The sequence below is a fragment of the Anolis sagrei genome, chromosome 4 (genome assembly GCF_037176765.1).
Source record: "Anolis sagrei isolate rAnoSag1 chromosome 4, rAnoSag1.mat, whole genome shotgun sequence".
NCBI classification, from domain to species: Eukaryota; Metazoa; Chordata; class Lepidosauria; order Squamata; family Dactyloidae; genus Anolis; species Anolis sagrei.
In genome coordinates, this window is record NC_090024.1 from 59,405,250 (window position 1) to 59,432,078 (window position 26,829).

At 40.6% G+C, this 26,829-nt stretch overlaps 1 protein-coding gene across 1 annotated transcript in view; it reads right to left on the reverse strand.

The window, feature by feature from the left end:
- TTC39C (tetratricopeptide repeat domain 39C) overlaps positions 1 to 26,642 on the reverse strand; it is a 67,938-nt gene extending 41,296 nt beyond the window's left edge. The window contains exon 1 of the mRNA XM_067467444.1: positions 26,407 to 26,642. Within this exon, the coding sequence (XP_067323545.1) occupies positions 26,407 to 26,549 (143 nt within the window). The 5' untranslated portion in view covers positions 26,550 to 26,642. The remainder of the gene's footprint in view (positions 1 to 26,406) is intronic.
- Positions 26,643 to 26,829: the final 187 nt, after the last annotated feature.

Consider the following 26,829-nt stretch of genomic DNA (forward strand, 5'->3'; position numbering starts at 1 on the left):
TTTAGAAATGCGTAATCATAGGCAATCCCTTGTGGCTGAGTATAATTGTCTTCCAGAAGCAGAGTCTTGGTAATTGGTCTGTAAGTGACTGTAGAGACCCACAGACCACCTATTACAATGCAGTCTGAGCCCTACCACATGCACAATGGAGGACCTTCTTAGAGCAACACCAGAGCCACTCCAAGTGGCCAGCTACTGATAAAATGACATTTAGTATAATGTCAAGTTCTTAAACTTTGTGGGTTTTTTAAATACAGTACAACGGTACCCTCGGTTTGCTTCTGATAAAAAAAAAAGAATCAAATTCACAAGATTTTCAACTGGTTCTTGATATATACAGTTTTCTTGTCCAATATAATTTCAAAATAATGTTACTACCATTCTGAGCTCCTGGCGGGCTTTATCCTTCCCCGCATTTTCTAACATTGTTCATTGTTGTCCAATGACTCTCTCCCCTGCAATGCTTCCTGACCATTTATTTTTTTTTCACTGAGAATGCATGCTCATTTTAATATCTTATCTAGGCTTTTTGATGTTCTTCACTCAATAATATTTTCTTGATTAGGTTGCGTGCCTTTGAACCAGAGAGCTCCATAAAGGGATTTTATTTGCTAGGAGAGAGAGAAACTCTATATTGGCTAATCCTCTTCTATGAAAGATGGCAGGAGGGGGAGTAGAAACATTAGAATATTAAAGGGCTGGTACCACACTTCTTTTATAAAAAGCGGTGCTTTAAGAAACAAAACTTTCTATCATTTTAAAAGAGTGTTTAATGTGGCCTCCTTGCTCTAGGAAACTGCCATTATAAAAAGGTCACATTAATCTACCCAAGACTTCTGTCAGACCCTGAATTTAAATGGGTTATTAAAGGTTTTTTGGGCTATATGGCCATGTTCTAGCATTCTCTCCTGACATTTCACCTGCATCTATGTCAGGCATCCTCAGAGGTTGTGAGGTCCTCAGAGGCTGCAGGTGAAAATGCCAGGAGATAATGCTTCTAGAAAATGATCATATAGCCCGAAAAACCTACAACAACCCAGTGATTCCGGCAATGAATTTTGACAATACACTAAATTTAAAATGTTTATTTAAACTGACTTTTAAAAATGCAAAATATCCCCCATGCTCTCTAGATGCCATGAGGGCATTTTAGTGAAATAAAATTAAATAACCCATGTGCTACTGAATTATGGAGAGACTTGCAACCTACTTTTGGGCTCAGCAACAAGATTTTTAATACGGATTGCTAACTTTCAACATTCAAATTGTACAGAAGTGTTTATAATAATATGCTTATAACTGTATTTATGTTTGCATCGGTTGCCCTAAGGCTGGAGCGGCCTGGCTGTGAGAAATGTGTTACCATGGAAACGAGGCAGAAGAGGAGGTGGGAGGAACTTAGAGAGGGAAGGTTTTGAAAAGTGACAGTTAGAGTTAGTCAGTCAGGCGGGAGACTCTGAGAGAGCAGCAGAGTCAGGCTGAAGTCTCTGAGAGAGCAGCAGAGTCAGGCTGAAGTCTCTGAGAGAGCAGCAGAGTCAGGCTGGAGACTCTGAGAGAGTAGCAGAGTCAGGTTTTAGACTCTGAGGAGTGAAGAAGTGAAGAGTCAGGATTTAGTGTTCGTGAATAGTAGAGATTTCTTCAGCTAGGAAGCTGAAGGGGAAAACCTGGTTAGTTGCTTTAGGTAGAAAGAACTAACAGAGGCTTGACAAGATCGTTAGTCGGAAAAAGACTAGGGATCTGTAGATTGATCAAGGATAGATCAAACAGAGAGACTATTCACTGCAGGGAACACTGGTTAATAAAGTGCTTCACCACAGCAAGAGTTCATAAGTTGTAACATCGAAAGTCTGAATTGTATCGCAACCAAGTTACATGTAACCATCAAGTATTTGCCAAGTTTAACATCTTCATTCTGCAACCATACGCTTTGTTTAAAAATAAACTTGTTCTCTTTGGTTTTTAAAACTGCCTCATCTCCATTAATTCTACGTTCGGTGCACCCACTCTACCAAAATTACCTCACAACACAAACAGAGCCTTTTACAAATCAGTGGCTCTCTCTCTCTCTCTCCTAAACCTAGGCGCTTCCTCACTAATTGGTGGCGTCTCTTTACAATTTGGTGGCAGCTTCTTTACCATTGGCGGAGGTACCCGTTTACAAAATCATTCAGCAAAGCTCTTTCCCATAAAACTTCCATCATTGTAACCTCCCTCCCAATCTCAGTAATGAGTGAGCTATGGCTGAATCTCATGTAACATTAGATTTTTTCCCCCCTGTAGATTGAGGTGAGTATTTTTGCCCCTTCGGCAAACTGTAGAATGCTCTGATATATACCAATGCCTTCATCATGTTGCTTCATGACCAGTGTGACAAAAATCCTTTCACCATTCATCAGCTGAGTTAGTACTAGAGTGAACAAATCTGCATGGCTCATGTTACACCAAGCATCACGGATTTAGATTTGGACGATGTAGATTTGCGCAATAATGGATTCAAACTGCAACTCACCACAAGACTCTGAAGCATCTACAGTCTGCTGATTTGACCAATAAGTTCAGGTGTTGTAGGCTACAAAAAAGTGATGTCAGTGACTCCATGAAGAAGGCCCTAAGGGGCACTGTAAACTCTGCCTGTTTCATCCCATTGGGTATATGGTGGCAAAAATTATTCTTAATGGGGAAAGCAGCTTTCTCCTTCCATACCCTTTTCTCTGATACATAGATACCAACCTTGAGCAGAAAGCTGCTCATCATCTAGCAGAAACAGAATAAATCAGAAAAGCTTACAACAGTGGTTCTCAACCTAATACCGTGACCCCTTAATATAGGCCCTCATGTTGTGGTGACCCCCAGCCATAAAATTATTTTCGTTGCTACTTCATAACTGTAATTTTGCTAACTGTTCTGAATCATAATATAAATATCTGACATACAGGATGTATTTTCATTCACTGGACCAAATTTGGCACAAATATCCGATATGTCCAAATTTGAATACTGGTACAGTTGGAGAGGGATTGATTTTGTCATTTAGGAGTTGTAGTTGCTGGGATTTATAGTTCACCGACAATCAAAGAGCATTCTGAACTCCACCGACAATGGAACTGAACCAAAATTGGCACACAGAACTCCCACGACAAATAGAAAATACTGGAAGGGTTTGGTAGGCATTGACCTTGAGTTCTGGAGTTGTTGTTCACCTACATCCAGAGGGCAGAAGAAGGGCTTTTGATGGTAGGATTCGCTGTCTGTTTCCAAAAAAAGGAAGAGAAGGACAGGTGGAGAGATCTTCAGCTTTCTCTGCCAAAGGATTTAAGACCATCAGAAATATGTGTGGTGAGCCCTATGAAACCTCCCGACCCCCAGGTTGGGAAACACTGGCTTACAAGGTGCTTTCCAGCAGTTTGTAGTCAATGAACACACATTTGTAGTCAATGAACACACATTATTTCTTTGGGCAGAGGGCTTTATTTGAAGATATCTCTATCTCATGTCCACCCTTCTTTGCAGCTTCAACAGAAGAATCATACCCATGGGAGAAAAAGTCATATATACAAAGAAATGTTTTATTTTATACTCCATCAGTCTGCTCAGACACTTTTCTGGTTAGTCCATACAAAACAAATGGGCCATAAACTTCCTAATTAAGCAAAGTGCCAGGATGGTAAAACAAAAATCCAATTATGGGCCTCAATTTGAATAGATCTAGTGTCAAGGTGAAGTTAATAACTCAGCAGTAATGTAAGTTCACATAATTCAGTGGACCTATAAAATGGAGAAGACTAGCTTTAGATGAGAAAAAGAAATCCCAACGTATATGTAAAACAATAGCTTTAATTCTGGTTTTACCCGTAAAATTAGGGATGGAGAAGATGTATGCCACCAGATGACATTGGGCTGTAACTGATTAGCAAAGGAGAGGGAGAAGGCCTTCTCAATGGTGGCCCCCTGGCTCTGAAACTTCCTCCCTAGGAAGATTAGGCAAGCCCCCACACTGTCCTCCTATCACAGGGATTTGAAAACCTGGATGTTTCAGCTAGCATTTGAGAACGGATAATCCCTAGTTATAAATGCCCAGTCCCTAGGTTGCCTGATAGTATTTCGTTCTCTGCACTGGTCCTATGGTACACTGATTTGCACTATCCCATGCCCAATCCTTTTTATTGCCGGACCACGTCCATTGTATTACTGGTTACTGATATTGTTAAGCATTGTTTTGAGTTTCAACATTGCTGTTTTACATTCTTATGTTTTATTTAATTGTGTTTTTATCTGGATTGTTCTATTTTACTATGCTCTTATTATAATTGTGTTTTTGTTTTAATTGATTGTTTTGCTTTTATGTTTTGTGAGCATTTTGACCCATATGTAAGCCGCTCCGAGTCCCTTCGGGGAGATGGTGGTGGGGTATAAAAATAAAATTATTATTATGATTATAAATGGTGAAGGATGGTGAGAGCTGCCGTTCAACATTATCAGGTTGGCCACCTGTTCCCTACCCCAATATTCCATCAAAGCAGTCACACCTCCCTCTGAGACACACTGAGCATAGAGAGGATATTCAGAAAATGGTGACCTCTCTATGATACTATCAACTTTCAACAGCAGTTTATAAGGCTACTATAACTAATGTTTGTAATGGTTCGAACTTTTTTTAAAAAGCGAGCTTCATTTTTTGTTCAGAAGGTTCGAGGCCAGACTAATCTTCTTCCAACAAAACACATTTTCATTTGTGAGTGTAAGTATCATTCTCAACCCACACAACTGCTATTATAATACCATAAGTGAGACCATTTTTCACATGTACTAGGTTTATTTTTCATTGAAATCATTAACCATTACATTTTGTTCTGACACTTACGGCTCTGTAAGAGCAGAAGAACAGGATAACCCCATTGCTCTACAGAAAAGAGAAGTTTGATTGTGTAGTGTTTGTTGGAGGTAAGCAAGCAAAGGGAACTATGTGCTCACTTCTTGGCAAAAACAAGAAACCCCAGAGACTGGCAAAGAAGCTATAGAACATAAAACCCAATTGTCAACTAGTTCTTCAAAATCCCATGAGTCTGAATTAATAATCTGATTGAGATCTCGCAGTACCTTAGTACCCAACCTTAGTACCCAATCCTCAAAACACAATCAGTGGCACAATCCAATCTTACTTATGTATAGTAACCCCCCCCTTATCTGTGGGGGATACATTCCTGGCCAAACCAAAGTTGCCTAAAACCATGAACATGATTAAATTATCATATTTACTCAAATCTAATGCTCCCCTTTTTTTGGCTAAACGACCTTGCTAAAATTGGGCTGTGCATTAGATTAACTTCATGCAACCATCTTAGTGCTGAGTCAAACCAAAAGGGAAAGCTTCTTTAGGAGTTGCACCTGCAGCTCCTCTTTTAGAGCCGTCGCAAACTCTGTTCCTGCGGGAGCAAACCTTGCTAGCACGTCCCTGACGTCATGAGACTCCGCCTCTTGCCCCGCCCCTTTCTCCGCCTCTTTCTCCTTGCGAGAGTGGTTTTTCCTTTGCTAGGGCAGCATTGCCAGCATACTCTCTCAGTTGGCAGAATTCAACTGAGAGAAAATGCGGGCAATGCTGCCCTAGCAAAGGAAAAACCACGCTGGCAAAGAGAAAGGGGCGGAGAAAGGGGCGGGGAGAGAGGCGCAGGCTCATGACGTCAGGGACGTGCTAGCAAGGTTTGCTCCCGCAGGAACAGAGTTTGCGACGGCTCTTAGGGACATCATCTCTATATGGCCAGAGCTCAATGCTATGCTATCTTGGGATTTGTAGTTTGGTGAGGCATCAGCATTCTTTGGCAGAGAAGGCTCAAAACCTTGTCAAAGTACAACCCTTAGGATTCAATAGAATTGCACCAAAGCAATTAAAGTGGATTCATTCTACAGCAAAGATGTACCCCAAGATTTTCTCATCCATTACTGGAAGCTTTGGTGTTCTAACACAATTTTTTGTAATGAATTCTAAACTGGCACCAACTGCAATACACACCTTTTGTGGCCAAATTACAAAGAGACATTTTTTGCCACTGCACATTACATTTGGCAGCAAATACTTTTTTTGGTTTCAGAGTTGAAATGTGTATTAGATTCAATGGTGCATTAGACTCAAGTAAATATGATGAGTTCAGATCCCAGCATACTATCAAATCATGCCAGAGGAACTAGAGCAGTGGTTCTCAACCTGTGGGTCCCCAGATGTTTTGGCCTCCAAATCCCAGAAATCCTAACAGCTGATAAACTCACTGGGATTTCTGGGAGTTGTAGGCCAAAACACCTGGGCACCCACATGTTGAGAACCACTGACCTAGAGATTCCTAGAGGTATCCTCTCTAGAAATTTGCTAAGTCTTCCAACACAACTCTATAATGATTTCTGGGGAAATCATAATATAGAATCATGCTGGAAGACCCTACAAATTCCAAGAGTACCATTTTACCCTGGGCATATATAAGTGAAATCACAGATATGGTTCTGCGGTTATGTTGGTTTTACAGTACTTGAAAGCGTTTTAGTTATGAATGGGATGGAGCAAAATAGGAGAACAGGAGAAAATAGGAGAAAATAGGAGAACAAAATAGGAGAAAATAGGAGAACAAAATAGGAGAACACGCTAGACTAAGGATTGAGCGATTCACATTCTGGCCCAAACTGAGCTAGAAAATTCATTGGAGGATCTTCAGTTGAGTGTGACCTATTTCATAGGACTGTCATGATCAGAAGAGGGGAGAGTCATGGATATCACTTCAAGTTCACAGTAGAAAAATTGGAATGTAAGTGTAACAAATACATATTAGTAATAGGCTGCTGTGAGAATGCCATACTACAAATGTGTGAAGCATTCCCTCTTTATATAAAGTATAGTATAGTAGATAACATAGTATGACCAATATATGGTTATAATATAACCATATTTTAAAATGTCTATATCAACAGACTCACCATTTGTATGGCGTTAACAAACCACAACCTTCCATGCTCACGAGCAATCCCATATTCCAAAGAAGAGAAATAAATTGTCCTTAATTTTCATGAGGTAATTTTACCGTTTCTATAAGTCTCTCTTTAAGTTTCCTAGGGGGAAAAATCTACATCTAAGTCTCCAAAGACCAATGGTTGGGATCTGAATCATTATTATTGTGACCTACAAAACCAGACTGTAAGAATGTCAACACTTTCCCAAATGAAGCAGGTTACTTCCTTTGCAAGAAAAGTACATTTATAATGACAGATTATTATGATCCATTTTTTGCAACAGGAAAGGGATTATGTTTTCATGATCCAAGTGAAGGAATTCACTGTGGATCTAGAGACACAGAAGCAAGAAACTTGCCAAATTACTCTGCCAAATTTTAGTTGGTCTAACATTAATACATAAGATGTTGACTTACCATTCTCAGTTTTTGGATTTTTAAGTACATAATATGTGACTTTCAGTTCAATATCATTCCAAAAAAGAAAGCATATACATTCTGGAAAATAAAAACAAGCTAACATTTGCACTGGCAATCACTTTTGATGCAAAAACTTAAACTCAGGCAGGTTTCACTTACTCGTTTTCTTAAAAAGAAATGATACTTCAAGCGGTCTGACCAGGTAAATAAAGAAGCAACACTGGGGGGAAACAGTTGTTTCTAGGTTGACTCTTATTTATTTATTTATTTATTTATTTATTTATTTAAACAAGATACACCAAAATCAAAGAGACCTCAAATTAATTATGACTAACTGATGTCTCAATGATTTCACTGGATCTGTTCTAAGTTAACACTATTGGATCCAACTTATAGCTGTAAACATGTTTCATGCAAACAGCATAATTCCACAAGAGAGTACCTTATACTGTACATTTAAATTCTGGTATCTCAGCCTGAATGCTTTCTATGGGACAGCTGGTAATCACAAGCGGAAAGTTTCCAATTATGATCTTGTGCATTGGTTAGAGTTGACTTTTCAACTGAACTGAATTTAGTCATTAAACAATTGTTACCCCCCAGGCCTGGAAACACCTATGGCCACAGCACCACACAAGAGTTCAGAATATAAGTAAACAGTTTATTGTAAAAAATAAATAAAAAAAGATATGAAAAATCAGGAATAAAGAAAGAAGATATATAATCCAAAAAGAGGGTTAGCAATAGATGATAACCAAATAGTAAAACGTGAGCAGGAATACAAAAACAAGAACATAGAAAACTTCCAGGATATTTGAATCCAAAACCAAGGCTTGACTTGAAACAAGAACCAGAGAACTCAGGCCTAGCTTCTCACTCAATTGTTACGTTGCCGCAACTAACCTTTGGTAAACTTGCGCTGCCTATTTTCCGCTCTAATCTGTAAACAAAGACTTTTATTGATCTCCTTAGCTCCAGGTGTTTTTCCCTCTTCCGTATCACTTAGCTCTTCACCCAACTCCTTATCTAATATTACAGTTTTTGGCTCCTCTGACTGACCTTGAAGACCTGCACTTTCTGAGAGGTTTCTCCCAGAGAGAACCATCATTTCCCTGACTTAAATCCGACAGAAAATCCCAAGATCCCATCTAAATCATCAATGAACCTATCAGCCTCAGATTGTACTACAACACCAATGATATAATTAACAAAGTAAGATCACCCAAAATAAAAGTCAAGATTTTACAGTGGATTTAACCACCACCCCCCTCAAATAATCCTAACAGAATTTAATATTAGTGCCACAATGTTCTGAAATCAAACAATAGTCAACATTTTAGAACAATTGCACAGTGAAGTAATTATGGTATAGAAGTAATGCTGAGGTCTATATAATAGCTTATTCACATGTACATGCAATCATAGTCACACAGCCAGGAAGGAACTTAAGGAATCTCTGATCCAGATTGCATGTCTCATGACAACTAGGGAATTGCAAATTTTTCTTTGATTGGTTGGGTCATTTACAGAGCAAAACATTGGGAATTCCTGTTGGATGAGGACTTTTGCAGCGAAGTACTGTTAATAGGTTGATGACATTCAACTCTAAAATCTTTTTATCACCAAAAATCAGGAAGGGCTGCACAGCTACAGAATTAATACCTGTGTGCTGGAATGGGCTAAATAAGGTCCAGTTTTCATGAAACTAAGTCGCAATGAGATGAAGGCTTCGTAGACTATTGTTTCTCAGGTTGGGAATTGGGTAAACAACCTGTCCTGGGTGGGTTTGCATTCCCCCTCAGGGATCGGATGCATAGTTGGATGTACACTTGTAAGTATGCATGTTTATCATTGAAGACCAAGGTGGACTCAAGACTGTTTGAGTTAACCCTGTCTGATCCTCAAATCATGCTCTTTCCTAGATAAGGATAATCTGGCTACGATCGTTCGTGCATTGGTAACTTCCCAATAAGACTACTGTAATGATGTAGTCTATGTGGAGATGCCATCGGAGACAACTTGTAAGGGACAGCTTGATGGTTGACCAGAGATTCTACAGATTCCCAGTTTTCACAAAAATGATATTGGTTGCCTATAGCCTGCATCTGATTAGGTGAACTACCGTAGTTGTTTGCAACCTTGATGTTCAAGGGCCTCAAAGACTGAGGACCTCATCAGACTAGAAAATGAATACACTTTAAATCCAGTTGCTGCCTCCTGCAGAATTCTGGAGTTTGTAGTTTAGAGAGGAGCCTTTAACCGTCTCACTAAACTACAAACCCCAGGTTCTACAGGAGGCAGAAACCGGATTTAAAGTGGATTCATACTGTGATGAAGTAGTGAGGTTTCCTGGAAGGGTTACCTCCATTTCCTGCAGTGTAAATGTTATGCCCTCCTTTTGAAGACCAGATTGGTATCAACGCAGAATGAAGCAAAAACATGACTTTGCATTAAAGCCTTTGGGGACTAAAATGATTATTACTACATGTGAATGTATATGGTGTAAATGTTTTAACCTTTATAAACTGTTTTAATTTGGGTTTGTAAATTATTTTAGTACTTTGAATTTTTAATTATTTTAAAACCAATTAAACTGATTTTACTTATATGCTGCCTTGAGAATGTATTTAAACCGCAGGTCTTTTTTGAAGCTGAGCAATCTCTTTTTTAAAAATTACTTTGACAGAAGATGTATATTTTACATCTCATATTTCTATGTGCTTTTAAATATCAAGAATTTTATGTCTTATTTCAGAAATCACAATACTGTTTAGTTTTGGGTTTTTTTTTTTACTCATTTCTATGTGCCTCCTTCGACATTTGTGGATAATCATGTGTCTTTTTAGTGCTCTGGGCTATAAAACAACCTTGTTTTTGCCACTAAGGGCCCTTCCACACAGCCCTATATTCCAGAGTATCAAGGTAGAAAATCCTATAATATCTGCTTTGAACTGGATTATCTGAGTCCACACTCAGATAATGTGGGATTTTATGCCTTGATATTCTGGTATATAGGGCTGTGTGGAAAGGCCCTCAGTCTTCACCTTTGTGTCCGCTTCTCTTCCTAAACTCTACCCTTCCTCTTCCTTTGAAAACTGATCAATCCACAGCTCTGTCATGACGCAATTAATCTTTCTACAACACCCTCCCCCACTCCTACAAAATCCACTGAGATACGCAGCTGTTCAATCATTAGAAATGACAGTTACCCTTATTGGAAGACATTACACAATTATGAAAGGAACAGCCGCTGCACGGCTAAGATGCAATATTGGGCAATGTCAGAATTATTATTTAAAAGGAAGGTACTGCAACGTGGACAGAAACTTAAAAGATAATATATGGAGGATCAAATGATTCCCATCCATGCTTTAATTAAAACATGCTTTGTCTACTCTTCTTTGTTGAAGATCTTAAAAGAGCATGGCTGATCTATTTCCCTTTTGTGTCCAGTCTCTTAAGATTGCAAGACTTTCATCTCAGGCCAGGACTGACAGGAAAATTAGAGCTGAATTTGTAGCTATAACCATCCATGACAGAATTACATCAGTTTTGATTGTCATTTTCCAACTTTGCACTATTATTCCTTTTGACGTTCAGCAAACAAAACTGTGCGCTTTGTTTAAAATACAGTAAAATAATAAATTTATCTATAGTCATTACAATAATCAGTTTTATTTTGATTCCTGTCTTAATTTCTCAGGTAATCAGAACTCCCAAGAAATGCACACTGAAGTGTAACAAGACCATTCAAGCAGACACTGTTTTGCAGTCCTGTAAGCCATCTTGTACAGGTAGTGCATGTCCTGAAGTGCAGCAGGCTTGAAAAGATTCAAATAAATTAAAATTCCTATGACTAGATCTATCTCCCTCTATGTTCCACTTCGTAGTCTAAGATCTGCAGGGGAGGTCCTGCTCTTGGTCCCACCGGCCTCGCAAACGTGTCTGGTGAGGACGATGGACAGGGTCTTCTTGGTGGTGAACCCCCCTTCCTTTTTTTCAGGAAAAAACTAAAACCAGGCTTTTAGCTAGTGGGCACAGCAGCACTTTGAACATGGAACTTTGAACATTGAACATGGAACTAATGACTATTATGATAATTGGAAACGGATATGTGATTATGTGATTAAATAATTAATTGTTACTGTTTTTAACCTTTTATGTATTTATGGTTTTATACCGGTGTTTATTGATATTTTCGCATCGAATTGCTGCCTGTGTTACCCGCTCTGAGTCCTCCTCCAGGGTGAGGTAAAAATACAGTAAATAATAAATAAATAAATAAATAAGATTAGCCTTAACAATCTGGAACAACATTCAAACAAGATGCTATGCACACCATTATATCTATTTATATACAGTAGATAATTGCCAAGAAAGCCCAATGCCGTATATTTGACTCATCAATAAATTTGTCAGGCAGGGGATAAGAAGGCAAGTTCTTTGATGGATGGTTATCTATTCAAAATCGGAAAGCTGAAAGTAGGACTTAATTAACAGTTCTTCCAATTGAAGAGTGTAAGAAGAGGAATCCACAGCAGGACTTGTGCTTCTGAACTTTTAAAAAACTTATTGGAATGGTAAGGATGCTAAGTTTGTTAATGAGTTATTCGGGGTGGTAAATATGAAAAGGGATATATTCAAACTTTCTCCAAACTGGGCAAATGGGCATTCATTCATGTTTTTTGCAAATTATAATCTAGCCATCCAAGTGTTGTGAGTCAGCATTCTGACACCATACCTACTACTAGTAGTAGGAGAAGAAGAAGGGGTGATGCAGAAACAGTTTGAGGGACTGTGGCCTGGCCCTCTGTTTAAAAAGTTTGAGGACCCTTGGTCTAGTCGTTCTATATGTGGCAGTAAGAGTTGCTAGATAACTGGAAAGTGAAGAGAGGACACAGAGCTACCCCCAAAGAGTTATGCTCACACAGTTGCTAAAGTGTGACAACTCTGACAAAAGTGAGTTCTACACAGGGACCACTAAGAACAGATAAAAAAACAAGTATATTTGCACAGCTCCAAAGGGTCACTACAGCAGGAATATTAAGAAAGGCTGTGCTTATTAGGGCCTATTTGGTTTAGCGTAGGGGTTCTCAGCCTGTGAGTGCCCAGATGTTTTGGCCTACAACTTCCAGAAATCCCAGCCAGTTTACCAGTTGTCAGGATTTCTTGAAGGCCAAAACATCTAGGGACCCACAGGTTGAGAACCGCTGTATTAAGAGAAAGAAGACAAGGCATGATGTAAGTCCATATAACTATGAATGGTGTGAAAAATTCTTACAATTAAGGATAAGAACATACAAATATGCATATGAAAAAGGTTTATTTGTTTTGTTCCTTCACGTCAGCTCCAACACATGGCAACCCAATCATTCAGAAGTATGTTGTTCCCTTCTTCTTAGACTCAGAAAATGTGACTTGACCAACATCACCTAGTGGGTTTCTGCAATTGATTAGGAAATGGAACCCTGGAGTCTTTGTCCAATACTTCAAAGTTCTTCACCCTCCTCATTTGCTTTGTGAAAATGTTGATACAAATTGTGCTGTTCTTAGTATTTCATAATAATAGCAACCAGAATTATCAAATTAAGTTGATTATGATGGACGGTTTAAGTCTGATCAACCTTGTGCCATGCATTGTTTTTTTAAAAATTGAATTTTCTTCCAAAAGTACGTGGCAGGCAATCAAGACTATTCATGGACGCAGGCTACTGATGGCAACTTGCCAATCCCTTAAGAATAGGAGCCAATATTCACTGAATACCATTACACAGCAGGAGAGGTCTATTACTCATGACTTTGCTCATTACTTTCCATGTGACAGAAGGTTCCCTTTTGTACCCAAAGTGCTGAAATGTTATAGACTAAGAATGGCAATACCACATGATTTATCTCAACATAGATCAAATGAAAGAGACCAGTTCTGCATCTATTTGTATGGTAGTTTTACTACTTTCTTATCTTAAGATGACAAAAATATAAGGACAGGGGAGAGTACATTCCATATTTGAGTCTCTGCTGCCTGAGATCAGTGCTAAGAGTGAACTTTGGAAAACTTGTCAATTAAATTATTAATTAGTTGGGTTTTTCTACTGATATGGTATGAAAAACTGGTGTTGACACTGGCTTATTACTCTCAGTGTCTTTCTAAAAATGCATAGTGACTCTCTTCAATGTTTTTCCTTTATTGATTTTTTTTCTGATTTCTATTATATTATGATATAAGAAAGGCAAAGGTTTCCCCCTGACATTAAGTCTGGTTGTGACTGACTCTGGGGAGGTGATGCTCATCTCCATTTCTGAGCTAAAGAACCAGCGTTGTCCACAGACACCCCCAAGGTCATGTGGAGCATGACTGCATGGAGCACCATTACCTTCTCGCAGAAGTGGTCCCTATTGATCTATTCACATTTGCATGCTTTTGAGCTGATAGATTGGCAGAAGCTGGGGCTAACAGCGTGAGCTCACCACACTCCCTGGATTTGAATCACCAACCTTTTGGTCAGCAAGTTCAGCAGCTCAGCGGTTTAACCCACTGCGCCACCAGGGGCTCCTATACTATGATATACATTAGTGTACATTATTATTTGGGGTGATCTTCCAATGCTAAGAACTGAGAACGCAACCGAAAGGTTTTCTCAACCCCATTTCCCCCCATTTCCAACTCTCTTGGCTCTATTCCCACACTCTACTTTCCACTCAGTCTCTATTTCAGTTAGCCACGTGTTTTGAGGGGTTTGGGGAGGTTGTGGCAATTAGTTTAGATCAAAAAGATGTATCTCATGCCGGCTCCTATTGAACCCCTTTGTAATCCTTTAAAATATTTATTATTGCTCACATAGAACTGTGTGCTAACATAACTAAACTGACATTTCTGTCTTTCTTGATTCCCCCCCCCCTCTCCTTTCCCCTCCCAATTTATCTTTTATCAAACCCTTAATGAGTGGATCACACACTTTGAGAGGTTTGGCAAATCAAAAACCTGAAGTCAAAAGAAATAACTGGTTAAATGCATGTTATCAACTGACTACGTCTTTTGTAAAAAAAAAAACCAAAAAACAAAACAAAAACCCAGTCACCTTTGATTTAATATTGAATAAAAGTAAGGATTTCCCCTGACATTAAGTCTAGCCAAGTCCGACTCTGGGGGATAGTGCCCATCTCCATTTCCAAGCCAAAGAGCCGACGTTGTCCATAGACGCCTCCAAGGTCATGCGGCTGACATTACTGCATGGAGTGCCGTTATCTTCTCACCGGAGCGGTCTCTATTGATCTACTCACATTGGCATGTTTTCAAACTGCTAGCTTGGCAGAAGCTGGGGCTAACAGCGGGAGCTCACCCGCTCCCTGGATTTGAACTGCCGGCCTTTTGGTCAGCAAGTTCAGTAGCTCAGCGGTTTAACCCGCTGTGCCATCAGGGTTAATATTGTAAATACTGTAAATATTGAACACATTTACACATATCTTTGAAATAGTCCTAGTCAGATATTTTATGTGTCCTGGCATATAAGATCACTAGTGTGTATGTCAGCAGCAGTACTCCTAAGAGTGAATACTATGATCTGTGAAACTGTCTTAATTTTTTGTAAAAATTTTCATGTAAGCCATTTGAGCCTTTATCTTAACCCAACAGAAGGCATGTTCTAGATGACTCAGTTTAATAGTAGTCTGTTGTATGCATTTCAATCTCGAAGATCGGATTAGTTAGTTTCCTCAAAGGAAGCAATTAAATATGAAACTTCATGTGAAACCATGATCAGATTCAAGCCTGCAAACAGCTCACTGAGATACCGATCCCTCTCCGTCTTTGATGAGCAAGGATATTCAGAGAGCTGAAGCCAGCTGCCTAAGGAAGCACAGTTCATCTTAAAGGAAAAATGTCATGCCTGCAGCCCACCAAGCCAGCACTGCGGTACACAAGGTGCTCAGCATCAGGCACATGGTGCACTGCTTCCAGCGCAAAAGGAAGAACAGTCATGTATCTGCCAGGCCCAGGGCTCCCACTTCGACAGGAGTGTCTTAAAACAAAGAATTGTGATAGTTTACGAGTCCTTTGTATGCCACGCAAAGACTGCAGACTCCAACTTGTCTATAGCATGCGCTCTCTGCATAATGAATAAAGAACAGACCAGGCTATTTCCTAGTCTTGTTTTTTAAACTATTTTAAGCAAGAGAGAGAGCAGTAATGAGAACATACGATTCATTACAAAATACCAATAGTGTCTAGTTTTGTAGTTTGCTGGGAAATATTTGTACATTCATCCCTCCACAGTTGCAAGTTAAGGATTTATGGATGTAATTATTCATGGATTGGTGCATTTGCCTTCATGGCTGCCCTACATGTGACCAAAATAATATGTTCCCTCTACGCATTTAGTGGTCTGTCAACTATGATCACCTGCTATCCGAAGATGAGTTCTTTCAAGGTAAAAACAAACCCAAACATTTTTATTTATATTTTTATTATATTTTCTACTTTCACAGACAGTTGTTCTTCCACAAATGTGGAAGAACAACTGTCTGTGCCAAACAATCCCTTGTAGAGGAGCTTATCATCTTTTACACCAGTGTTACCAACCTGTGGTCTGTGGACTACCAGTGGTCTGCAAGAATAAAAATATAGTCTGTGGCCTCACCATTACTATACCATTGCCTTGAAACCACATAGCAATGAGAGTGACTGGTCTTGCAAAATCCTCTTATTGTGCCGAGGCAACAGGGATTTCAGGAGGGGAGAGGCTGACTACCCACAAAAGATTACTACTGCCACATCACCTCTAGACTATTAAATATGGTTTTCTGTGAGCGAGCAGATGGTGACTACTGGTTGACATATCTTCTGTTTCCGAAACTATTTATTTATTTATTTACTCTATTTATATCCTGTCTTCCTCTACCCCAAAGGGGACTCAAGGCAGCTTTACAAATGGCAACTATTTGATGCCTTTAGAGAGCAAATAATTACAGACGTTTCAGTTACAATTTTAAAATTAGAGTTGAAATGCACATTAAAACATATAAACATTATAATCACGATGAAAATCACGCCATCCACAATCTTAGTCCAGGGCCATTCCAAAAATCATTGCACATATTTTGTAGTTTTTTTGCACTAAAGTTGGTCTAGAGCTGATGTGGTCCTTCCAACGCAATTTTCTGAATCAGCACCCCAAATAACCAAACCGAATCTAAAGTTAACCAAAAACTGATTCGTAACCCTTTTGGTACTAATATTGGAGAGTGGTCCCTTGTCAACGTGGTTCCTGTTCCAGTGGTCCCTCGTCAAGTGCACAGAAAAAGAGACATAGATATAGAGAACTGGGAAGCCCTGGCCCTTGAGTGCTCTAACTGGAGGTCAGCTGTGACCAGCAGTGCTGCACAATTCAAAGAGGCATGAATGGGGAGTGAAAGGGAGAAACGTGCCAAGAGGAAGGCGTGTCAAGCCAACCCTGATGGGGACCGCCTTCTCACTGCGGGAGAACATGCCGATCAAGAACAGGGCTCCACAGCCACCTACAGACCTACCACCAAGATACTACACTTAGAGGATCATCATCCTCAGACTACGTTGGATCATCTAAGTAAGTAAGTAAGGTCAAAAAAATATTTACATACATTAAAGTATAATATATGGCCAAAGAAATATCCACCATCAGTAAACAATAAATGTGCCACAAGAAGCCATAAATCATTCTCCGCCCAGCACATTCTCATACCTTCTCGACCCAATTATTTGGTAAAAATCTAGTATCCTACATCCTTCTTGATTGACCGTGGTGGTGGCAAGAAGAGGGGCATTTGTATCCTGATACTCAGAACAACTATTGCGAGAGCACTCAACAACCCAAAGATTGTTTGTATGGGACTTCAGGTCATCTGTCAGCTTATAATTATCTCATTAATTTCATAGGGTTCTCTTAGAAAAGAAATACTTAATGGTGACACCTCGTATTTCTTTGCACTCCCCCATCCAAATACTAGCCACTGCTGACCCTGCTTAGCTCCCAAGATTAGACAGGATCTCAATGATTACATTTAAAAATAACATAGCAAATAATGACACCATGAGATACTTAGTGATAGCTATAATAGGATCTGTAATAAAACCGGTTACTGATAAGCAAGGATAAAAAGATCTTTTGACTACTGTCTAAAAGAACGAAAGTTGGAGCTTTGTTAAACTGAAATGGTAGGAAGTACAGGTAGCCCAAAAACTTGGAGTGCACTAAATTCCATGACCAAAATAAAATGGAATACATATGTGGCCAATAAAATAAAATAAAATCAAAATGGGACGGAGGAAGACATGAATATTGTTGTGTTCCAAGACCTCAGGAGCAAGAGTATAATTAGTGACATTTAAGCCAAGATAAATATTGATTTCAGCAAAATTTACTTTTGACCGAGTCTCTGTTTCTTCACATTTCAGGACACACACCAAAACTTGCTCTGATTAGCATAAATATCTATGTAATCTTGTATCAGAAGAGGGGAAATCACCAGAGGGAAGAAACAGAGAAGGCAGAAAGTCAACTAAGCAGATAATCTGCTCTACAGAACTGGAAGAAAAGGAGCGTAATAGAAGATGACAGCATCCTTTCAGCAACTGCTTGCCGAATGCAAGGAAACATTCTTATTAAAAAGATGTACCGCTTTCGTGTTTAAACCGCACTTTCTTCAGCAGTATCCAAGTGGAATAAAAGAAACTACGCCGCCGATACTATTTTAGTCAAGCCAGTGGAGGGGGCTAAGAGGGAAACGTGGGCGTCGAATGGGGAGGGTGTGGGTGAGAAATGGGATCAGCAATGACAACGCAGTTTATCCAGGTGGCAAATGGCTGATCACAGACCTCCCTGCACAAGCAGAACACAGGAGCATCAAAAAGCCTTGCAGGAAAGAGGCAGACACTGGGGGGCGAGCAGCAATGGCTGTAGTCTTTCCTAGAACAAATGTGGGCAACATATGAAGACTCTCCAGAGGACACAAAAGAAGCACGAGTTCTTGCAATATTCTTGGATTTTTGCATGTTGTTTTCAGCTTTGCATCCACTCATTTCATACTTTTGGGGTACAATTTGGATAAATGTCTCAACTAGGACCACTGTCAAAGGTTTCTAAAAACGGGAGTGTGATTTGATAAGGGGTTCCTAAGGTCTGGAAGTTCAGCTCTGGATAGGTAAAGGTAAAGGTTTCCCCTGACATTAAGTCTAGTGGTGTTCGACTCTGGGTGGTGGTGCTCATATCCATTTCAAAGCTGAAGAGCCAGCATTATACATAGACACCTCCAAGGTCATGTGGTCAGCATGACTGCATGAAGCACCGTTATCTTTCTGCAGAAGCAGTACCTATTGATATACTCACATTTGCATGTTTTTGAACTGCTAGGTTTGCAGAAGCTGGGACTAACACTCCCCAGATTCAAACCACCAACCTTTCAGTCAGGAAGTTCAGTAACTCAGCAGTTTAACCCGCTGCGCCACCAGGGTTCAAATCCCCACAAAGGGTGTGTCTACACTTTAGAAATATTATAGTTTGACACTATTTTAACTGCCATGGCTCAATGCTGTGGAATCATGGAGATGTTCTTAGCACTCTATAGCAAAGAAGGCGAAAGAAAGCTCTTGTGAAACTGCCACCTCCATGCTTCCACAGCATTGAGCCATGGCACTTATAGTGGTATCAAACCGCATTAATTCTACAGCGTGGATGCACCCACAGTCACGGAAAACCACAGAGTGTCGATGGTCAAGACACACTGTCTCAGTCTCAGAGTGAGGAAAAAGTAAACCATCACTCTCAAAACAATCTTGCCAAGGAAAATCGCCTTGGGGTTGCCGTAAGTCAGAAAGAACTTGAAAACACAGTACAACAACAAGAACAAGTTCGACAGACATTCCTGAACTCGGTATGTTAATACTGCTCGTTTTAAAAAGTGTCAAGAGGGCGCACAGAGTATTTCTTCAGTTACAATATTTCCTGTAACCTGAAGGTTCAGTAAGGACCCAACAGGTCTGTTTTCATCACCTGAAGCAGCTCCAAAGTATGCACCTGAAATATATATATACTGTTTTCCTTTCTAATATGGAACCATCTCTTGCTGCTGAGTTAAAAAAATATTTCCAGGTTATGCAGGAATTTCACCATGTGGCTTGGAAGTTTCAAAAAAATCTCATTTTCAAAATGAAATACTAGTTCCATTAGAAGCCCAGTAGTTTTGTAGCAGGAAAAACAGCTATATGAAATAGGCAGGTTCAGCAACTCAGTAATTGTTTCCTTCTATGTAGTAAAGGGGAAATGAGATGCAGTAGTAGATGAAAGATCAGGAGAGAGATGAGGAGCAGAGGGCAAATAGGTGACTATGGTCAAAAGGTAGAGTAACTAAGGCCCATAATCCAGTTTCAGAATGCAGAATAACTGCATTGATTATATGGCAATGTAGAGTCATAGAATTCAGTTCCATGTGGTTCAATCTGCATTATGTGAGTCTACACTAACTATTATAATGCAATTCAAGCCAGATTATATGGCAGTGTAGATGAGGCCTAAGTGGCAATCATTTATGGCCAAGTAAAGCAGTAGGTGCCAATGAGAAAAGGGCTGAAGGATTCCCAGCAGGAGCAGATTTCGGAAAGTGGGAGAAAAGCAGTATAGAAATTTTGTTCTGCTGTATTTTGGAGGCAGAGGGGAAGAGAGTTATGCTTTTAAAGCATATGAAGAGCATATATTACAGAAAATATTATATGGCATTTCTATCTACGGTCTACGCACTCTAGGACAGGTATGTTCTATAGGGTTTGGAAGGAGGAAGTTCAGTCAGAATGGTATTTCTGAAGTGATCTGTTTGTGTACTTTCAAGTCATTTAGAGCTGAAATTGATTCAACGCAAAGCCTATTATGGGGTTTTCATTGCAGAATTTCTTCAGGGGGCTGCTGTTGCCTTCCCCTGAGGCTGAGAGAGTGTGACCCAGTCAAAGACATTCACAAGGTTTCTATAGCTCAGTGTTTCTCAGACTTCCTAATGCCACGACCCCTTAATACAGTTCCTCATGTTGTGGTAACCCCAACCATAAAATTATTTTCGTTGCTACTCCATAACTGTCATTTTGCTACTGTTATGAATCATAATGTCTGATATGAATCATATGAATCATAATATCTGATATGCAAGATGAGCTTTTATTCACTGGACCTAATTTGGCACAAATTAGGGGTTGGGGGGATTGATTTTGTCATTTGAGAATTGTAGTTGCTGGGATTTATAGTTCATCTACAATCAAAGAGCATTTTAAACTCCACCAACGATGGAATTGAACCAAACTTAGCACTCAGAACTCCCATGACCAACAAAAATACTGGAAGGTTTTGGTGGGCATTGACCTTGAGTTTTGGAGTTGTAGTTCACCTACATCCAGAGAGCACTGTGCACTCAAACAGTGATGGATCCGGACCAAACGTAGCACAAATACTCAATATGCCCAATTGTGGAGTTTGGGAAAAATAGACCTTGACATTTGGAACTTGTAGTTGCTGGGATTTATAGTTCACTTACAATCAAAGAGCATTCCGAACTCTACCAATGACAGAATTGGACCAACCTTTCAACACAGAACCCATGACCAACAGACAATACTGTGTTTTCTGGTGGTCTTTGTCCACCCCTCAAATACCCCCTCGCGACATCCCCAGGGGTCTCAACCCCCCAGGTTGAGAAAGGCTGCTAGGCTGAACAGGGATTCAGACACTGATCTGCAAGTCATGGCTCAACATTCAAACCGCGCAAGTGCATCGAAAGTGAAGGCATCCACAAGTATTATTCTAATCTAGTTCACCCAGGTTTGTGACTTCTGCATTATCCTTATGTAAAACCCAAATGCAACACCAGACTGTGCCATGTATGCGAGCAGGCAAACGCTACTGCAGGTTTTCATCATTCCTCCTGCCTTCATATTACTTCCTGCTAAGCACAGCTGCGAGTTCACTAATGACTGGCCTGTTAATTGCTACAGCTTGTCAGTTTGCGTTCCCAAGGGGTCTTTTAATTACTAGCTCACTCTCAAAATTCTCCTTGCATTTTTTACATTAAAAATAGCTGCAGAGAGCTATATATTAAGAAATTAAAGTGTCCTTTCTCTCACACACAAACATGCACACAAACTTAATAAAACAGAGCTATTAAACATCACTGGTACAAATATTAAGACCCAAAAGAGTCAGAGCCTGTAAGCAGGAAGCTTATATTTAACACTGAGACTAAGGGTGCATCTGCACTGCAGAATTAATGCAGTTCAACACCACTTCAACTGCCATGGCTGAGAGCTATGGAATCCTAGGTGTTATAGTTTGGTGAGGCACCTGCATTATTTGGCAGAAAAACTAAAAGCCTTATAAAACTACAACTCCCAACATCCCATAGTGTTGAGCCTTGGCAGTTCAAATGGTGTCAAGCTGCATTAATTCAATAACGTAGATGCACCCTAGTATTGTTAGGTAAAAAGAGGATTGTTGTGCAGAAGAAGGGATTTCAGCTGATGTTTGTCAAATAGTTTGTTCTATGTTTTATATAGTAAACATAACTGATTACTCCTTTTGTATGTGAGCTTAAGCATCCTGATCTTGGGCAAAGGTGTTAAATGGTAACACAGCACATTAGTAAGTGCCGCATGAAAACTCTATTTAATTCTGCTTCCAGCCAGATGCAGAAATAACAATACCTTCCAAAAATAACCTAAGTGCCAATCAGAAAACTATTTTCCCTCCACAGTTATTATTACTACCCAAAAGGATAAGTTTGGATCAGCACAAAGTATCACAGCGGGCACACTGCATTAGAGAATTGCCCTTGGGTGATCTCTCTTATTTCCCAAAAAGCTTTTTTATTTACATAAGCAGCACATATTTTGTGTGTGTGTGTCAGGAGCGACTTGAGAAACTGCAAGTCGTTTCTGGAGTGAGAGAATTGGCTGTCTGCAAGGACATTGCCCAGGGGACTCCTGGATGTTTTACCATCCTATGGGAGGCTTCTCTCACGTCGCTGCATGGGAAGCTGGAGCTGACAGATGGGAGCTCACCCCACTCCCTGGATTCAAACTACCAACTTTTCGGTCAGCCGTCCAGCTGGCACCCATTGAGCCACTGGGGGCTCCAGCACATAAATGAGGTTTGCATAGTAGACTAAATATCCCAGAGGTCCCAGATTCTATATAATCATGGAAACTAAGCAGGATCAAACTTGGCTAGGACTTGGATGGGAGGACATCCAATGAAAATCAGGTGCTGTAGGCTATATTTCAGAGGAAAGAACTGGCTAAGTATTCCTTTCCTATGAAATTAACAGAGTTGCCATAAAAAAAGACATGACTCAAGAATATACACATGTACATACATCCACATAGAGTGTGTGTTAAGTATATGATGTCCAATGCCAAAAGAGCAAATCCCCTTTCAATCAGGACTTAACCGGAGTTGGTTTGAACCTCAGAATTAGCTTTGAAACAGCAAGGCATTAACACTGTGAAATTAGGGACAGCTGTGGGCTCCTGGCACAGTTGGCTTCTTTTCCTTCACCATCTAGTAGCCATTTCCACAAATCTGGGTCACACACAACGTTCAAGGAGCCAAGTAGGACTTTAAAAAGAATCGGAAAATGGGTGATATAAATAAAAGATAAGGTGGGATTCACTTAACATGATTTGCAATTGCTTTTTCTCTTAGCAGATGCAAACCATTCTGCTCTATAACCACATTGCCTGGTCTTTGTTTGGAAGTATATGCCGGCTGAAAGGAAGAAAAGAAGGCCCCAATATTCCTATACAGCGAACTTCCACAGAATGGGTTGTAGCCAGGAAATATGTTATTCTACATTCAGATATAACAGAACAACGGGTGCATCTAAAGTAAAGGTAAAGATTTCCCCTTTACATTATCTCCAATTGAGCCTGGGCGGTGGTGCTCATCTCCATTTCTAAGCCAAAGAGCCGTCGTTGTCCATAGACACCTCCAAGTGGCCGGCATGACTGCATGGAACGCTGTTACCTTCCTGCAGAAGCGATACCTATTGATCTACTCCAGTGGTTCTCAACCTGTGGGTCCCCAGGTGTTTTGGCCTACAATTCCCAAAAATCTCAGCCAGTTTACCAGCTGTTAAGACTTCTGGGAGTTGAAGGCCAGAACATCTGGAGACCCACAGGTTGAGAACCACTGATCTACTCGGATTTGCATGTTTTCAAACTGCTAGGTTGGCAGAAGCTGAGGCTAACAGTGGGAACTCACCCTGCTCCCTGGATTCGAGCCACCAACCTTTCGGTCAGCAAGTTCAGCAGCTCAGCGGTTTAACCTGCTGTGCCATCGGGGGCTACACCATGGAATTAATGCTGTTTGGCACCACTTCAACTGCAATAAGTAATTCGTGGGAGTTGCATTTTTACAAGTTCCTTGACCTTTTCTGCCAGAGTCCTGATGCCTCACCAAACCATAATTCCACGGCATTGACCCATGGCAGTTCAAGTGGTGTCGAACTGCATTATGTTTACAGTGTAGATACACCTAGTGACTTATCTATACAGCAGAGCTACATTTTAATATCAAAGCCCAAGATGTGTGGGTACTGGATGGATGAAGGGCATAACACTCTGCACATGCTCAGGGGCTTTACTCATGCTTGACATGAACCAGGACTGTTGGTATCAAAAGCAGGGTCAATGCACGCTTCAATTAAATTCCAGGAAGAGGCAGTGAGAATAACAAAGAAGGAAAACTTGATTTTCCAGAGAGAGATTGACAAGCTAGAATGTGTCCAGAGGAGGGTGACTAAAATGTTCAAGGGTCTGGAGAAGAAGCCCTATGAAGAGCTGTTTAAAGAGTTGGGCATGTTTAGCCTGAAGAACAGAAGACTGAGAGGAGATATGGCGGCCATGTATAAATATGTGAGGGGAAGTCATAGAGAAGAGGGAGCAAGCTTGTTTTCTGCTGCCCTGGAGACTGGGATGTGGAAGAATAGCTTCAAACTACAGGAAAGGAGATGCCACCTGAACATTAGAAAGAACTTCCTGACTGTGAGAGCTGTTCAGCAGTGGAACACTCTGCCCCCGAGTGTGGTGGAGACTCCTTCTTTGGAGGCCTTTAATCAGAGGCTGGATGGCCATCCAAGGCAGAAGAGTGGGCTAGCATGACTTCCCTGGATCTAGACACGATACTATTGATTGACATGCCAGATAAATGTAGTTTCTGGTTGCTTGACTATGAAAAATAAGCTTCACCAATACAATAACCTACCCTAAACCATTGACTTGATAGTCATACTGAAATATAGCCATTCAAAGCAAATAAGAAAGACAAACTTCACTTAATATATCACAATTTTACTGTATTATTTTTAAAATATTTTTTTATTATTTTTTTATTTAAAGTATTATTTGTTTGATTTTTGTGCTGGTTGCTTGAGCATTCCGGTTAACTGGGGGTTCTGAATAACTGAGATTTCCTGTTGATTGAGAGTTAAAAATAGCCCTAACTCATTCGAAACATGCCATAAACTCTGTACTGACTGAATATTAATATGAAGATACAGAAATTAAAAGCCATGTAAATTTAAACTTAATGTAATACAGTTTTACTGCATTATAAAAATAGTCTTTGAAAATCATTAAGCTATTATTTCTTCCCAATTTTTGCTGGTTGCTTGAGAGTTCTGATTAACCGAGTGTAGCAATTAAATGAATGTTGTGGCTTCTTGAGATTTCTGATTAATTGAGAGTTACTGTTGCTTGGGAGTTCTGGTTAACTAAGTTATGGTTGCTTGGGAGTCCTGGTTAACTAAGTTACGGCTGCTTGGGAGTTCTGGTTAACGGAGAATTTCAGTTAACAGCTATGGCTGCTTGGGAGTTCTGATTAAGTGACATTTTCAATTAACAGATTTTCAATTAACAGTTATAGTTGCTTTGAAGTTCTGGTTAAATGAGACTTTCAATTAATTGAGAGTTAAGGTTGCTTGGGAGTTCTGGTTAACTAAGTTACAGCTGCTGGGAGTTCTGGTTAAGTGAGATTTTCTGTTAATGGAGAGTTACAGTTGCTTAGGAATTTGGGTTAACTAAGTTATGGTTATGGTGCAGTCATGCTGGCCACATGACCTTGGAGGTGTCTATGGACAACGCCGGCTCTTTGGCTTAGAAATGGAGATGAGCACCAGCCCCCAGAGTCGGACATGACTGGACTTAATGTCAGTGGGAAACCTTTACCTTTTACCTAAGTTATGGTTGCTTGGGAGTTCTGATTAACTGAGATTTCAGTTAACGGAGAATTACGGTTGCTTGGGAGTTCTGGTTAAGTAAGATTTTCAATCAACTGAGAGTTACGGTTGCTTGGGAGTTCTGGTTAAGTGAGATTTTCGGTTAACGGGGAGTTAAGGTTGCTTGGGAGTTCTGGTTAACTAAGATTTATGGGTAGCTTGAAATTTATGGTTGCTTGGGAGTTCTGGTTAACTGAGATTTATGGGTAGCTTGAAATTTATGGTTGCTTGGGAGTTCTGGTTAACTGAGATTTATGGGTAGCTTGAAATTTATGGTTGCTTGGGAGTTCTGGTTAATTGAGATTTATGGGTAACTTGAAATTTATGGTTGCTTGGGAGTTCTGGTTAACTGAGATTTATGGGCAGCTTGAAATTTATGGTTGCTTGGGAGTTCTGGTTAACTGAGATTTATGGGTAACTTGAAATTTATGGTCGCTTGGGAGTTCTGGTTAACTGAGAATGACAGCTAATTGAGAATTACGGTTGCTTGGAAGTTCTGATTACTTGAGATTTACAGTTAATTGGAAGCTCCGGTTATCTGAGAGCCACTATTAATTGAGAGTCCCGGTTAACTAGGCTTTACGGTTAACTGAGAGTCCCGGTTGCTTGGGAGTCCCGGTTATCCGAGAGCCTGCTGTGTCCTAGGCATGATGTCCTAGGCGGGACACAAAGGGCCACAAAGGGGGGCGGGGGGGGGTGTCCGCCTGGGCCTCACCTGTACTTCCTGAAGAGCTGGTCCGACTCCCGGAACCCGTTGTTGAGCAGCATATTGATGCCGGCCAGGGCCAGCTCCGCGTCCTCGAAGGGCAGCGGGCCCTCCTCGCCCGTCTCGCTGCCGTCCAGCTCCGACCCGGCCATGGCTGGAGCCGAGCGAACCCGAGCAGCCTCCCCGCCCCAAGGAAGAGACAGACAGCCCGCCTGCCTCCCGCCGCCGCCGCCGCTTCCACCCGGTCTCCCCGCAGCAAGGGCTTGGCGGCCACTGCGCCTGCGCACAGAGGATCCCCGCGCCTGCGCACTGGCGCCCGCCCTCCAGGAGCCGGCACCTTGAGGGTTGGAAGCGTCTCTGCGTTTTCCCCCTCCGAGGAGAGACAGCATCTCGGGAGGGACCTCCTTGCTCGCTTCCTTTCAATGCAAAGAG